The sequence below is a fragment of the Notolepis coatsorum genome (genome assembly GCF_963971535.1).
Source record: "Notolepis coatsorum genome assembly, chromosome: 4".
Lineage (NCBI taxonomy): Eukaryota > Metazoa > Chordata > Actinopteri > Aulopiformes > Paralepididae > Notolepis > Notolepis coatsorum.
This window is the reverse complement of record NC_140168.1, coordinates 142,663,991-142,681,492: the sequence shown is the minus strand read 5'-3', so window position 1 is coordinate 142,681,492 and position 17,502 is coordinate 142,663,991. Positions and strand designations below refer to the sequence as shown.

Below are 17,502 nucleotides of genomic sequence, written 5' to 3'. Positions count from 1 at the left end.
ACCACTGCTGGGGTTACTTTGAACCCAAGACCTTCTGGCTGTGAGGCAGCAGTGTTAACCACTGCTGGGGTTACTTTGAACCCAAGACCTTCTGGCTGTGAGGCAGCAGTGTTAACCACTGCTGGGGTTTTAACCCAAGACAGTCTGGCTGTGAGGCAGCAGTGTTAACCACTGCTGGGGTTTGAACCCAGGACCTTCTGACTGTGAGGCAGCAGTGTTAACCACCATGCCACCTTATCTTTTTTCTTCCCTTGCTTTCTTTGGACAAAGGAAGCAACAGTTGTGATTGGAGGATTCTTTTAAAAAGAGGGCGGAGTTTGAGATGGGTCCATGTCCATAATGTTTAATTGGACGCAGCGCCCCGAGTGTATCTAGAAGTGTGGAATTATTTCCAGTGGTGCGACAATTTCTTCCAAAGACCTCCGTGAGGAAAATGGGTAAGGAGAGGACAATGATGACACGTCGAGACCAGAGAGAGAACATAAGAAAGTTTGGTCGAGCTCCATTCAAATGTACACACACATAGTACAGTTCTCCCAACAACAAACTCAACAAACAATCACACGATTAAAAAAGAAAAAGATAGCATGAAGTTCTTTGTACACATAGTTTTACAACTGCATCGCGCGTTCGATCCCCCGATCCTAACATACACGTTACACTCCCTCCAGAAATAAGGTTAGACGCATCACGCTACAGTAAGTGCTTTATAAAAATGCAAGATCACAGATGTTTGAATAAAGGTAGCTCGTTAATAAATAAATAAATAAATACGTACATGATAATAATAATTAATAAATAAATAAATAACACAAAACGAAAAGCAACCTCCAGTACAAACAATCATTGTAGGACTTTCACATCTTTTTAACTTGAAAGAAAGAAACATTAAAATCTATGGAAGCTATTTTAGCTCAATGATATAGCGGGAAGTACAAACACTCGTGGGTGAAAATACCTCTCCTCGAACCCACGCTCGTCCTCGTCTCCCCCCCCCCCTGGCTGCCTGTTGTATTACCATACAATAAAGTCACATGCTTGGAAGAGGGGGGAAACTAGCGACCACACCCCCTTGTAAAAACCACAGTAAAAGAATCTTAAAAGACTACATTGTTTTAAAAACGGTCCGGTAAAAGACCCGACTCGCTGCCTTGTGAGCTTTTAAAAATCCCGAGACTTTGAGCTGTGTGCTAGCTTTCAAAAAAACTCTACCACCAGGCTCCACCCTCTGCCTACGAGCCTCTCGTCTTGGACGTCTGAGAAGAACCGTTCCCTGTATTTCCACTACCTGAATGGGTTCACCGGGGGGGGGGTTTGTATGAACGATTAAAAACATCTCTCTACGCTACCGTGGGGAGGGAGGGGAGGAGGAAGGGGGGGGGGGGGAATGTTTGGTTTTGGTTTGGCTTGGCAGTGGAGGGGAAACGTGGTCTACAGAGTCTGGGAAATGTTTCGGCGAGACCGGTGATGGTGGGTGAGACTAGGAAGAGAGCACTGAACCATCTGAGAGAGAAACCATCGTTTTCTGTGGGGGGGGGGGGGGGGGGGTACAGAAGAGAAAAGGAAGGGATATTTATCTTCTTCCAGCCCTCTGTTGTAGCTGGTTTCAGGGGGGGGGGGACATCGGACAGAGGGGAAGCGAGCAGCAAGATTGTCCAGTGTTTGGTTTTGGTGGGTTTTTTCCCCTCTCCCCTCCCCTGCTCCAGGCTTTTCTCAGTGTGGGGGAGGGGGGGGGGGGGCTGCTTCAGAACTTCTTGGGCCCCCAGGCGGAGGTCTGTTTCGGGGCCACGCCCGTCCCGAAGGTGGGGAAGTCCTCTGCGCTGGTCATGTCGGGAGCCTGGGAGACACAGAAACACAGACTTGGATAAAACCGCTCACGGTCGCTATGACGCAAGGTGGGGATGCATCTGTACGGACGCTACAAGGCTAACACAGGGTTTGGTGCAGGGGACGCTACCAGGCTAACACAGGGTTTGGTGCGGACGCTACCAGGCTAACACAGGGTTTGGTGCAGGGGACACTACCAGGCTAACACAGGGTTTGGTGCAGGGGACACTACCAGGCTAACACAGGGTTTGGTGCGGACGCTACCAGGCTAACACAGGGTTTGGTGCAGGGGACACTACCAGGCTAACAGGGTTTGGTGCAGGGGACGCTACCAGGCTAACACAGGGTTTGGTGCGGACGCTACCAGGCTAACACAGGGTTTGGTGCAGGGGACGCTACCAGGCTAACACAGGGTTTGGTGCAGGGGACGCTACCAGGCTAACACAGGGTTTGGTGCGGACGCTACCAGGCTAACACAGGGTTTGGTGCGAACGCTACCAGGCTAACACAGGGTTTGGTGCGGACGCTACCAGGCTAACACAGGGTTTGGTGCGGGGGACGCTACCAGGCTAACACAGGGTTTGGTGCAGGGGACACTACCAGGCTAACACAGGGTTTGGTGCGAACGCTACAAGGCTAACACAGGGTTTGGTGCGGACGCTACCAGGCTAACACAGGGTTTGGTGCAGGGGACGCTACCAGGCTAACACAGGGTTTGGTGCAGGGGACGCTACCAGGCTAACACAGGGTTTGGTGCAGGGGACGCTACCAGGCTAACACGGGGTTTGGTGCGGACGCTACCAGGCTAACACAGGGTTTGGTGCAGGGGACGCTACCAGGCTAACACAGGGTTTGGTGCAGGGGACACTACCAGGCTAACAGGGTTTGGTGCAGGGGACGCTACCAGGCTAACACAGGGTTTGGTGCGGACGCTACCAGGCTAACACAGGGTTTGGTGCAGGGGACGCTACCAGGCTAACAGGGTTTGGTGCAGGGGACGCTACCAGGCTAACACAGGGTTTGGTGCGGACGCTACCAGGCTAACACAGGGTTTGGTGCGGACGCTACCAGGCTAACACAGGGTTTGGTGCAGGGGACGCTACCAGGCTAACACGGGGTTTGGTGCGGACGCTACCAGGCTAACACAGGGTTTGGTGCAGGGGACGCTACCAGGCTAACACAGGGTTTGGCGCGGACGCTACCAGGCTAACACAGGGTTTGGTGCAGGGGACGCTACCAGGCTAACACAGGGTTTGGTGCAGGGGACGCTACCAGGCTAACACAGGGTTTGGTGCAGGGGACGCTACCAGGCTAACACAGGGTTTGGTGCGGACGCTACCAGGCTAACACAGGGTTTGGTGCAGGGGACGCTACCAGGCTAACACAGGGTTTGGTGCAGGGGACGCTACCAGGCTAACACAGGGTTTGGTGCAGGGGACGCTACCAGGCTAACACAGGGTTTGGTGCAGGGGACGCTACCAGGCTAACACAGGGTTTGGTGCAGGGGACACTACCAGGCTAACAGGGTTTGGTGCAGGGGACGCTACCAGGCTAACAGGGTTTGGTGCATGGGACACTACCAGGCTAACACAGGGTTTGGTGCGGACGCTACCAGGCTAACACAGGGTTTGGTGCGGACGCTACCAGGCTAACACAGGGTTTGGTGCGGACGCTACCAGGCTAACACAGGGTTTGGTGCAGGGGACGCTACCAGGCTAACACAGGGTTTGGTGCAGGGGACGCTACAAGGCTAACACAGGGTTTGGTGCGGACACTACCAGGCTAACACAGGGTTTGGTGCGGACACTACCAGGCTAACACAGGGTTTGGTGCAGGGGACGCTACCAGGCTAACACAGGGTTTGGTGCAGGGGACGCTACCAGGCTAACACAGGGTTTGGTGCGGACGCTACCAGGCTAACACAGGGTTTGGTGCAGGGGACGCTACCAGGCTAACACAGGGTTTGGTGCAGGGGACACTACCAGGCTAACACAGGGTTTGGTGCGGACGCTACAAGGCTAACACAGGGTTTGGTGCAGGGGACGCTACCAGGCTAACACAGGGTTTGGTGCAGGGGACGCTACCAGGCTAACACGGGGTTTGGTGCGGACGCTACCAGGCTAACACAGGGTTTGGTGCAGGGGACGCTACCAGGCTAACACAGGGTTTGGTGCAGGGGACGCTACCAGGCTAACACAGGGTTTGGTGCAGGGGACACTACCAGGCTAACACAGGGTTTGGTGCGGACGCTACAAGGCTAACACAGGGTTTGGTGCAGGGGACGCTACCAGGCTAACACAGGGTTTGGTGCGGACGCTACCAGGCTAACACAGGGTTTGGTGCGGACGCTACCAGGCTAACACAGGGTTTGGTGCAGGGGACGCTACCAGGCTAACAGGGTTTGGTGCGAACGCTACCAGGCTAACACAGGGTTTGGTGCAGGGGACGCTACCAGGCTAACACAGGGTTTGGTGCAGGGGACGCTACCAGGCTAACACAGGGTTTGGTGCAGGGGACGCTACCAGGCTAACACAGGGTTTGGTGCAGGGGACGCTACCAGGCTAACACAGGGTTTGGTGCAGGGGACACTACCAGGCTAACACAGGGTTTGGTGCAGGGGACGCTACCAGGCTAACACAGGGTTTGGTGCAGGGGACGCTACCAGGCTAACACAGGGTTTGGTGCGGGGGACGCTACCAGGCTAACACAGGGTTTGGTGCAGGGGACGCTACCAGGCTAACACAGGGTTTGGTGCGGACGCTACCAGGCTAACACAGGGTTTGGTGCAGGGGACGCTACCAGGCTAACACAGGGTTTGGTGCGGACGCTACCAGGATAACACAGGGTTTGGTGCAGGGGACGCTACCAGGCTAACACAGGGTTTGGTGCGAACGCTACCAGGCTAACACAGGGTTTGGTGCAGGGGACGCTACCAGGCTAACACAGGGTTTGGTGCGGACGCTACCAGGCTAACACAGGGTTTGGTGCAGGGGACGCTACCAGGCTAACACAGGGTTTGGTGCGGACGCTACCAGACTAACACAGGGTTTGGTGCAGGGGACGCTACCAGGCTAACACAGGGTTTGGTGCGAACGCTACCAGGCTAACACAGGGTTTGGTGCAGGGGACGCTACCAGGCTAACACAGGGTTTTGTGCGAACGCTACCAGGCTAACACAGGGTTTGGTGCAGGGGACGCTACCAGGCTAACACAGGGTTTGGTGCGAACGCTACAAGGCTAACACAGGGTTTGGTGCGGACGCTACCAGGCTAACACAGGGTTTGGTGCAGGGGACGCTACCAGGCTAACACAGGGTTTGGTGCGGACGCTACCAGGCTAACACAGGGTTTGGTGCGAACGCTACCAGGCTAACACAGGGTTTGGTGCAGGGGACGCTACCAGGCTAACACAGGGTTTTGTGCGAACGCTACCAGGCTAACACAGGGTTTGGTGCAGGGGACGCTACCAGGCTAACACAGGGTTTGGTGCGAACGCTACCAGGCTAACACAGGGTTTGGTGCAGGGGACGCTACCAGGCTAACACAGGGTTTTGTGCGAACGCTACCAGGCTAACACAGGGTTTGGTGCAGGGGACGCTACCAGGCTAACACAGGGTTTGGTGCGAACGCTACAAGGCTAACACAGGGTTTGGTGCGGACGCTACCAGGCTAACACAGGGTTTGGTGCAGGGGACGCTACCAGGCTAACACAGGGTTTGGTGCGGACGCTACCAGGCTAACACAGGGTTTGGTGCAGGGGACGCTACCAGGCTAACAGGGTTTGGTGCGGACGCTACCAGGCTAACACAGGGTTTGGTGCGGACGCTACCAGGCTAACACAGGGTTTGGTGCGGACACTACCAGGCTAACACAGGGTTTGGTGCGGACGCTACCAGGCTAACATAGGGTTTGGTGCATGGGACACTACCAGGCTAACACAGGGTTTGGTGCGGACACTACCAGGCTAACACAGGGTTTGGGCGGACGCTACCAGGCTAACACAGGGTTTGGTGCAGGGGACGCTACCAGGCTAACACAGGGTTTGGTGCGGACGCTACCAGGCTAACACAGGGTTTGGTGCGGACGCTACAAGGCTAACACAGGGTTTGGTGCGGACGCTACCAGGCTAACACAGGGTTTGGTGCGGACGCTACCAGGCTAACACAGGGTTTGGTGCAGGGGACGCTACCAGGCTAACACAGGGTTTGGTGCGAACGCTACCAGGCTAACACAGGGTTTGGTGCAGGGGACGCTACCAGGCTAACACAGGGTTTGGTGCGGACGCTACCAGGCTAACACAGGGTTTGGTGCAGGGGACACTACCAGGCTAACACAGGGTTTGGTGCAGGGGACACTACCAGGCTAACACAGGGTTTGGTGCAGGGGACGCTACCAGGCTAACACAGGGTTTCCATACTGACATTCAAGTTCAAAGCTAAATTAATGTCTGCCTTTTTCTCCCATATAGAAGGAAGTTGTATCTCTTAAAAATCAAGAGACATTTTTCAAGTTGTTTTATTTGTCACATTATAGTGAAATGCTTGATTCTATTATGAACCTCCTGAGATTGTGCTTCATAAAACAGTAAAAGACCAAACACTATACAAAACTAAAATGTACAAAATGCAAAAATGAGGTAGAAAAGGTATAGTGCAAATGGATTTTCTCTGTACAATTAGTTTTTGCCGAACAATTCAAAATGAACGAAGGTCTACTTCAGTAAAAGGAATGGAGGACATCAGAACTTGGTGCCGGCAGAGACATTAGTTCTGAACCAGCTGTGAATAAAGTATCCGCACATCCCTGAAGATGTGTTCCGTGACCCCGTCCAGCCTGTCAGACACAAGTCTGCATGTTCAGCCTGGCTGGGACTAGCCATGGTCTAGCATGGTATGGTTTGTGTCTCCATTAGCCATGTTTAGCCTGGCTGGGGCTAGCCATGGTCTAGCATGGTATGGTTTGTGTCTCCATTAGCCATGTTTAGCCTGGCTGGGGCTAGCCATGGTATGGTTGGGTTTGTGTCTCTGTTGTGAAGGATCAGATTAAACCGAATATATATATTTATTTATGGATATATATTTAATAGTATTTGTATATCGTTTGATATCCCCTGTATATTCCTTGTACAATATGCACTGAATATCCCTTTAGTCTACTAACAGCCCATAATAGTTTCATTCTACCATTGGACGAGAACCTGGCGCCAGCAGCCATGCCCCTTGGTTCAAGTTCAATCGTGCCGACCAACATGTCGTGGCAAGCCCGGTTCCGCGTAGGAATACGTCTGGCGAAATACGAATGGTACTATTTGTTCACAGCGCATATATATATGGCGCAAGTAAAGTAGAACTTTCTTTTAGTCCATTAGTTCTTTACCCTCCAACCTAGTAACAGACGCGAAGCCTCACCCACGACGCACGTGTGGTGTAGTAAGGCCTACTTGGCCTCAGAATAGGCATTGAGATATCGTGTGGATTAATAGTTGAATTGTCATAGTTTGGCACTATACCGTCGAGTTGGACGTATTTCTATTAAGCTAATAATAGTCTATTATGTATGGTGCATCGTTCGGTTAGAGTTATAAAGTGAGCAGTACCCCCATCGTTCCTGACGTTATCTGGAGTCTTAACCAGGCTGGGCAGACCACGTGTGGTGCTTGCATCCGAGGAGCTCCGGGCCAGGACGAGTGGACCTGTACATTGGATTACTTTACCCGGACGACGGCGAGCCTTCCACGGCTTGGATTATCTACATGCTTTGGGTGCTTTGATTATTCCATGGATAACGGCCAACACTGCTGAGTGTTGGAACTACCCCCCGGAGAGGAGTCCAGGTGAGACGGCGCTCTACCCCAGTGAGGTCGCCTCACGTCTCTTCATCTGTGGACCGGCAGCTACCGTCCACCAGAGGGTCCAGCTGTATTCGTCTGTGGACCGAGGTTCTGTGGGCATCGTGTTCAGGACTCTGAATTCTCCCAAGAAATCGTCGGCCAGATGGGATACCGCCAGCGGCTCTTCTAACCCCCCCCCCTACGGTCTTACAACCAGCGGGACCCCCCCCTTAGTGTATCCAGCTATAATCATTTAAGTACCATCGCTATAGTTCCCTAACGAACCAGGTTGTATACTTACTCCCTGCGTAACCAGAGATTGGACATTCAATGTTGATTTACCTACGAATACTCATTTGCCATACAAGTGCATTTCAAATCATAAATGTCATTAAGTGAACGTTGTATATACCCTTTGCTATATAAAATATTCGATTTATACATTTGTGTGGACTTCGTTTCATCAGGTGGGAAAGTGTTCATCATATCTATATCATGTACTGGATGGCCAGAAGTTAAAGTACAAGCGGTAGTGGTTTAATAATACCATACTTATCAATACAGTCAGGGAATTGTACCCCTCAGTTACAGTCTCCATTAGCTATGTTCAGCCTGGCTGGGACTAGCCATGGTCTAGCATGGTTTGGTTCGTGTCTCCATTAGCCATGTTCAGCCTGGCTGGGACTAGCCATGGTCTAGCATGGTTTGGTTCGTGTCTCTATTAGCCATGTTCAGCCTGGCTGGGGCTAGCCATGGTCTCTTGTGTTTCTTGTAAACTCTCTGGTGGCTAAGCAACCTTTCAAAATTTTAATTCAAAATGAACAACTGTGATACACAAGCTAAACCATGATGATACAGTCCCAGCAAAAAAAATTCCCCTTCATCAACGCGGATCAAGATTCCTGTAAAAAGAGGCGGTGCCCCACCTTGTTCCCTGGTGCGTTCCAGGGGGCGTCCCGCACAACATAGCCTTTAGCCGGGGGCCCGTTGTCCCCTCCCCCGACCCCACCTCCTCCCGCTCCTCCTCCCCCGTAGCGAGACGGGGGCTTCATGTAAGCTGCCATGGTCTCTGTCTCCGTCACGCTCAGCATCTAGGAGAAAGAAGGAAGGATGAACACATTTTCATTCTATCCATCTAAAAGGACATCCAGTCAGCTTAATGTTTCAGCTAGTTTTTTCTTCGATTTTTTTTATTTAAACAAGACAATCCCATGGCCATGTTCAATTGTAAATCTACTCCACAGTAGACCCCAAGTAGATTTCAGTTACCGTCAGTCAGGTCGTACAGACAGGAGCTTGACCAAATTGACTTTGCATTAGTTTGTGGCTAGTGTGAGGAAGCTAGTATGAGGAGCTAGTATGAGGAAGCTAGTATGAGGGAGCTAGTATGAGGAAGCTAGTATGAGGAAGCTAGTATGAGGAGCTAGTATGAGGAAGCTAGTATGAGGAAGCTAGTATGCAGAGCTAGTATGAGGAAGCTAGTATGAGGAGCTAGTATGAGGAAGCTAGTATGAGGGAGCTAGTATGCGGAGCTAATATGACAAAGCTAGTATGAGGAAGCTAGTATGAGGAGCTAGTATGAGGAAGCTAGTATGAGGAGCTAGTATGAGGAGCTAGTATGAGGAAGCTAGTATGAGGGAGCTAGTATGAGGAAGCTAGTATGAGGGAGCTAGTATGAGGAAGCTAGTATGAGGAGCTAGTATGAGGAGCTAGTATGCAGAGCTAGTATGAGGAAGCTAGTATGAGGAGCTAGTATGAGGAAGCTAGTATGAGGGAGCTAGTAAGAGGAGCTAGTATGAGGAAGCTAGTATGAGGGAGCTAGTAAGAGGAGCTAGTATGAGGAAGCTAGTATGAGGAAGCTAGTAAGAGGAGCTAGTATGAGGAGCTAGTATGCAGAGCTAGTATGAGGAAGCTAGTATGAGGAGCTAGTATGAGGAAGCTAGTATGAGGGAGCTAGTATGAGGAAGCTAGTGTGGTAAATATTGACGTTGAATTTCATAAATAATATGTGTGAATAATTAGAGAGTCATAATGTAGGAGAAACAGACATTCCACACCAACCCCCTCTCATGAAAAGGCTGCTTACCCAAATGGTATGTAGGGGAATAGTTACAGGTCACAAAGCCCTCACTCAAACTGACTGTATGTAGATGCTGATTACATGCTGAAGAGTCATGAATCTATTAATCAACTGTTTAGTATCAAAAGAGTAAACCATAATATAAGGTTTGACGGGTGATTACACTCTTGTTAAAGAAGTCATCACAGCTACTCTGCCAACTAGCAGAGTGGGTTTTCAGTGCTAAATATGGATGGAACAGGGGTGACAGAAGAGCCATTCTCCACCCCCACTATGTGACCAGATTAGTACTGTATGGTAATAGCCCAAAAGGTCAAAGAGTATTCACACCCCCCCTCGTGAGACAAGACCCAACACAGCGACCACACGGACGGGGGCCACCAGCAGAACCCCTCTGTGCTCAGCGGGGGACCACACGGACGGGGGCCACCGACGGGCCCCCTCTGTCTCTGTCCCATCACGTCGCCACAACCCAGGGGGGGGGGGGGGGGGCTGCCAGCGCCCACAGGAGACCGCTCACAGAAGACGCCCACGGACCAACTGAATTCTATTATTGGCTAGAAATTGTAGTATATAGGAGGAGACAAATTGGTAATTCAGGAGCCCTCAGACCGGACCGACCCCAGGGGTCTGTTGGGCTCCACCGCTCCTTCCACCAGAGAGACTGTGCTGCTTTTTATGTGAGTAAATCATGGACCCTTGGTTGGTTAAAATAGAATGTAAAGATACTTATCTTAGAAACCAGGCTTACTCATATAAAAAGGGGGCCTACAGTAAATTATGTATGTTCAAATTATGTTACCAAGTGACTGTTTTGTACATTATTGAGGTTTGAGAATGCAAACCTGATTGTGATTTCTGTACAACAGACAGCCCTGTTAATGTTCTCTGATAATCTTTTGTCCTATTCACCTTGGTCTCCTGGCTCTGATCAAATAAATGTTGAATTGGACTATAGTTCATGGTTTGTCTGGCCTACACGTTTATTCCTCATCTGCTTAAGTCAGATGAGGAGACCAACAATTCTATCACGTATGATCCCTTTCTCCTCCTTCCAGATAATCAATCTCATTGTATTGTACTACAATAACCTCAAATTATTGTAGAAGTTCTGTGGGAATTTACCACAGAAATGGTGCCGTTCTTCCCACCCTATTGTGTCTCCCCCTGAAAAGGTGCGGTAGGGTCTTGTCATATCGAATCTGGACCTTGCTGTGTGTTGGGGACACGGGGCAAAGAGCTGGGGGGTTGCTGCGTTTGGAGTTATAGACGAGGGGCTTGTTGTCTGAATGAAGGAGAGAGGGACAGGATGAAGGTTGGTTGTGTACGCCACTTGTTGGGACCCACGGTGAATATGGCTTTTGCATGCAGGGTTGGGGGAGCGGTGACTTAGGTTAGGATGTCCGGAGGTGTGAAGATCGCGCTTGTTGTGCAGTGAACATGCAAACGTGGGCTTTTTATGTTTGTGTGTTTGTTCAGACACAGGAGGCCGGTCTCGGCCTATGCGGGCCACGGGGGTTGAGTTGGGACTCGTATGGAATATACTTTATGAACTATACGGGGGGGGTTGCACCAAGAAGAGACGGCATGTCGTGGGATTTTGCGTATTGGTGGCGCGCAGACTATCTGATCATGATGTAATGGTGGTGGCGTCGCATGACGGCAGATAAAAGGCTTTTCTGGCTAGGGAGCACGGTTATCTGGTGTGTACGACAGGGGCGCGTTCTGAGTATATAATTGCCCTAAAATTGTTCTCAGGAAGGGGGCGCGGGTAAGTTGGGGAGATTTGGTTGTTCTGTAATGGAAAGAGAGCTGTGTCCGATGAGCGTTATGACCCTGCTTATAGTCACAGATAGCGGGACGGGGACCGTGAGTGAGGACAGTATGGGCATAAATGCGTCGGGCTCGATGTAAAGAAGAGCTCTGTTAACTATTCAGAACATGCAAGTCAGGTATGGTAAAGATGAGTGGAACCTGGCATGATCAGCGCAGGGGGTCTGTGCGATTGCAGGATTAAAACGTAGTAATTAATAGAAGATAAGGGTGCCGGCGTGTTCAAGGAGGCTCGGATGGACGAACTGAAGGCAGGGACCAGTCGGCCTAATTTAAATGAAGGTATATATGTCGTCCTTAGGCATAGTATCGAACGGATCGGGGGTCCTTTTTAATCTTGAGCGAAACCGGCCTGTTGATTCGATTACGTTCGCTGTGATACAAAAACAATTCGGTCGAAATGACTGATAAGTACTTAATGGTTGTATGGGGGACTATGGCTATGGTTAGGAATTGTATGGGGGACTATGGCTGTGGTTAGGAATGATTGGCGGAACGTAGGAGCTTATTGTTGTTTTGTTATGGTATTTTAATGACCAACGAACATAGGTTTGAGGCGAGTCCTACTGGTGGTTGGGGCTAGCTAGCTTAGCTCTGTGGAAAAGTCTGCGGTGAAACTGGGGACGTTACGATGGCGTTATGAGAGAATTGATTAAACACTGTGGCGGCGATTGCAGGTAAGAGGCGAATCTAGACGTAGACTGGCGAGATTGTGGCCGTTTTGAGGGTTATTATTGATGCGGTAGCGATAGTGTATGATATTAAGAAGTCGCTGCTTGATGACGTCATGGTGTTGTGGAGAGTGTGTAACGTTCGCGGTGCTATGGTGTGAGGCGGAATAGGTAGGAGAAAGGATTCGTGTTGAACTATGTGTGCGGCGTTGGTTGGTGAGAATGTTTTAAAATTTATTTTCTGTTAGAGTGGTTGGTTATTTTAAGCTTGTGTGAATTGTTAATGCTTTGGTTGGTACTGAGCGAATTGCATGGATGAATGGATCTTGAAAGGCACGGCTCCCGTGAGGGCCTTGAACGTCGCATTAGAGCTGGCTAAGCTAGTTAGCTTGCGTGCCGTTGTTGTGTGGCGTTTGCGGGCGACATATGTTACGTTTCGAGTTTTGAGAATGATGTTGGGGAAGGGTTAGAGACCGTGGCATTTTTATGAATGTCGTGGCATGTTTGGAATGTCGTGGCATGTTTAGAATGTCGTGGCAGATTTTGGTTGTCGTGGCAACGTTATAACGGTCGCATCGGTAGCCACTGCGCATGCGCGGTACAACGTGGATTGGGTCTAGTGCATTCGGAGTAGTTCGCTCAGGGGACAGGGAAAACGGATGAGTTTATATTTAGCTTTGTGTGATATGGTTATATTTGTATATTGTACATTGTATTTTTGTGTAAACAGGGGAAGAGATGTAACATGTATGGTGGTTAGGTTAGGGGAGATAGTCAATAAGGGTTTACTTAGGCTGCAAACAATACAGTGAGCCTATTGAGGAGAAATGAAATAATGGATACAATGCCCATAATTGAACTGGGATTCATAAAACCGGCTATACTGGGTAGATTGTATTATTGTCTTTGATACACAGGGGTATATTTTTAACCAGGGGGGAATGAGTAGTGATTGATTAAAAATAAGTACAGTTAAAAACATACAGTTGTTAAGGGGATGCAGACCAGAGACGGAGTCACCCGTTTTAAATACATCATAACTTTTATTGCATACATGATACACAGATAAACGGTAGTTTGGGAGTAATAATAGGCTAGAATTGGTAAAATGTTCTACAAAGTAGAATGCAGTAGGATCGGTTTGTCACGTGTGTATGGTATGAGAAAGAAGAGAGCTAACCACTATAATGTTTTTCTGAAATAAGTGATGCTTACATGTATGATGAGTTGATGAACGTTGCCGGTAATAGGTTAAGATTTCACAAAACTAACCTTATCAGTGACTATTGTTTAGGAAGGGAAATACTGTGTGCACTGCAAAAAACGTTTGAGACCACTTCTGGAAATGTTGTTTTGTTGGGAATGAAATGCTTAGGTTGTAATTTTATTACTTAAATGATGTTGTGTTAAAATGATAGTTTTTTTTAATCTGTGTAACATGTACAATTGTGAGCTTAGAAATAATGATGTTGTGTTTGACTGGAGTTAAAATGTAGCTTGAATTAAAATGTATAGGATACATTGATGTTAGGATGTCAGATTTTGGTACACGGTTGTATTAATGTTGCTGCAGGTCCTTAGGTCATGGGGGTGATAATTTTATGATGTAGGCTTGTGGGCGTATAGGTTATTTTGTTTCATTGCTATGTTGAAATACTGTTAGAATGTTATATCTTTAAAGCCATTGATTTACATAGGCTGATGTTTATATTAGGATTGATTGCAAATCCTTGGGTCACAGTGGGATAATTTAGTGACGGGGGTTGTTTAGAAGCTGCTATGATGTAAGATTGTGTTTTAGCAGTTATTATAAATGATTTTGTGTGTTCAATGATTAATCATTCTGTTGAGTTACAGGGAGGTCACGGAAACTCACAGGAGTGACCCAGGCTATCTTTACTAAGCAGTAAACGGCCCAAGGGGGGTCGAGATGTACAGCTGCTTACAAATGGCTGTTCTTTTATGGCAGGATGGCGTGAGATTAGATGCAACAGGAGAGAGGTCAGAGGTGAAGATGCAGGAGACAGTTGTAGAGTGAGAAAACAGTTGGCAGTTATTTTTATGACGGGGGAAATGTTGAGACAGGAAGCGGCTAATTTAAGAAGACAGGGTAGGAGGAGAGGTTGAGTAGAAGCCAGATCAGATGAGGTTATTTACATTTGATTGGGGCGGACTATTTGATTGGATGAATAACCTGGAGTTATCACCAGTTCTAGCAGGCTGGGGTGACTTCAGGTTGAAAGAGGGGTTCTGCTAGACCCTTTGAGAGTAGAGGTTGAGAAGAGATGAGTGTAGCCTGATGAGGGAGCAGAAAAGTTAAGGGCTAAACAAACTAACCTTTGTGTGTCAAGGATGTGAAGTGATTAACGAGTGTGGTGAAAGGTATATGTTTATAATATGAATGATGGGTGGATGATGTTGAATTGTGATGTTTGATTGGTTTTTGCTTTTATTATTTCTTTTCTAAAAAACTCTAAGGTTCAGGATTGAATGTGTTGTGACACTGTGAAATTGGATGAGTGCGTTTACTTTAGGTCATATTTTTTGGTTGAGTTGGTACAGATAATATTTTTTATTTAGATTTAATTTTTGTATGTATGTGTGAGATTGAGATGTTGTCTGTTTATGTCCTTTTGATTTCAGTGAATGATTGAGCTGGGGGTGGGGGCCAGGAAGCCTTAATTACCCATTCACTCACACACACAGACACACACACGCAGGCACACACACACACACACACACACACACACAGACACACACACACACACAGACACACACAGACACACATTCACACAATCTGATCACACATACATACACACACACAACTTAGCTTTCACTTAAGGTGAAACTAGTCTTAAAATTGACAAAATGTGTTTAAGTAAGGAGTGTATCAAACCACTTGGGTTATACCACATAGACCTGGGAATTATTGTCGCTTATCATTCGTTTCATATCATTTGTTTTACTGAAGGAGTTTGTTTTTATTACTTTCATTTTGGTTTGATTTCTTTTGAATGTCTGGTATGGGTGTGGATGGAGCCTGTAGAGGGTGACTGTGCGGGCTTGAAAGGTGTCAAAATCACAATGATAGGTGTGATGAGGTTTAGATGTAGGGTTTTAGATTTCTTTTCTTTTCTTTCTAAATAACCATTAAGGTGGTCTGCGGTTGGGGCTGGTTAATTTCATTGATCTGCTTTCACGTCTGTTGGAATGTTTTTTTGATTATTTGCCTTTTGTTGTTTCTCTGTTATGATCTGGTGAGAGGACTGTTGAAGGCTGGGATGCATTGGGACAGATCGAGGCTGGGATGCATTGGAACAGATCGATGACAGTTAAGTAGTGCCACCACGATTTGCATATGGAATTAATGGCTTCCCTTATTGAGTATGTTGACATATTGTGTAAAAAGTTTGCTCTGTGCTTGTGTTTTCAACAGCTCAGAAAAAGGGAGGGGGAAGGCAGATCGACGATGGGGGAGACATGAATACATTTCATTAGAAGCGGTAATGTAGGATTTCGTTTTTCCCTGTTACTCTGCAGTCCAATGATGGTGAGAGAATTCTTGTACACAGAGACCCCTGCCTATACAAACCCCATGCGGGTGGGGCCGGGTTGTAAAAACTGAACAGATGTGGTTTGGAGGAACTTCCACGCTATAATCGTCTGACGACGGGTTGTCATGAGATAATCGATGACTGGACCTGGGATGACCTGGCCTGGGAGGGCGGGGCCAGTCTGAAGACTGAGCTGACAGTGTGTGAACAAGGTTCTCTGGGGAGTTGTGGAGTTGTGGTTGGACTGCAGGGGACAGGGACGGGACTGAATAGGTACTGATGGGCTTTGTCTTGTGCACATTGATTTGGTAGGGCGCAAGCAAAGGGCGGATAAATTACACAACGCAGGGTCAGATAAAGATGCATTCACATAAGTGAGGATATGGCCAGAGTGAGGAGAATGGGTGAAAGAAAATTTTCGTTGAGATTCTGCTTTCCTCTGCCAAAACTGAGCTGGGGAAACAAGAAGTGACAAGGTTATGACCAATATATGTGTCATAAAGGGGGGAGGATAGGTGGGAAGCAATTGATTGATTATGCAGATGTGATTGTACTATCTTAAGGAATAAATTAGCAGAAAGAAGAGATTATTGAATGAATGTAAAAATGAAAATATTGTGATACTAATGTATGTTTTCTCTCAACCAGATCATCTAGAAGAGTGTGGGAACAAACTTTGATGTTTAGATTATAAATTAGCAGAAAGAAGAGATTATTGAATGAATGTAAAAATGAAAATATTGTGATACTAATGTATGTTTTCTCTCAACCAGATCATCTAGAAGAGTGTGGGAACAAACTTTGATGTTTAGATTAAAATTATTTTTAATTGTTGTTAGCATATTCAAAGTTTTTGTTTAAAATGGAAAAAGAAAAAATGGAGACATTTTGAAAAAATGAATTTTAATTTTGGAAAAAATGAATTTAATTATGTATGGTTAGTATGTATAAGAAAATCAAGTCAATATATAATATGTGACGATAAGAATCGTCAAAACGGGGAAATGTGGTAAATATTGACGTTGAATTTCATAAATAATATGTGTGAATAATTAGAGAGTCATAATGTAGGAGAAACAGACATTCCACACCAACCCCCTCTCATGAAAAGGCTGCTTACCCAAATGGTATGTAGGGGAATAGTTACAGGTCACAAAGCCCTCACTCAAACTGACTGTATGTAGATGCTGATTACATGCTGAAGAGTCATGAATCTATTAATCAACTGTTTAGTATCAAAAGAGTAAACCATAATATAAGGTTTGACGGGTGATTACACTCTTGTTAAAGAAGTCATCACAGCTACTCTGCCAACTAGCAGAGTGGGTTTTCAGTGCTAAATATGGATGGAACAGGGGTGACAGAAGAGCCATTCTCCACCCCCACTATGTGACCAGATTAGTACTGTATGGTAATAGCCCAAAAGGTCAAAGAGTATTCACACCCCCCCTCGTGAGACAAGACCCAACACAGCGACCACACGGACGGGGGCCACAAGCAGAACCCCTCTGTGCTCAGCGGGGGACCACACGGACGGGGGCCACCGACGGGCCCCCTCTGTCTCTGTCCCATCACGTCGCCACAACCCAGGGGGGGGGGGGGCTGCCAGCGCCCACAGGAGACCGCTCACAGAAGACGCCCACGGACCAACTGAATTCTATTATTGGCTAGAAATTGTAGTATATAGGAGGAGACAAATTGGTAATTC

At 47.8% G+C, this 17,502-nt stretch overlaps 1 protein-coding gene across 1 annotated transcript in view; it reads right to left on the bottom strand.

Annotated features, from left to right (window-relative positions):
* Positions 1-1,662: 1,662 nt before the first annotated feature.
* hdlbpb (high density lipoprotein binding protein b) overlaps positions 1,663-17,502 on the bottom strand; it is a 141,574-nt gene continuing 125,734 nt past the window's right edge. The window contains 2 exon segments of the mRNA XM_084312332.1: positions 1,663-1,837; positions 8,583-8,747. Coding sequence (XP_084168458.1) covers positions 1,745-1,837; positions 8,583-8,747 — 258 coding nt within the window. The 3' untranslated portion in view covers positions 1,663-1,744.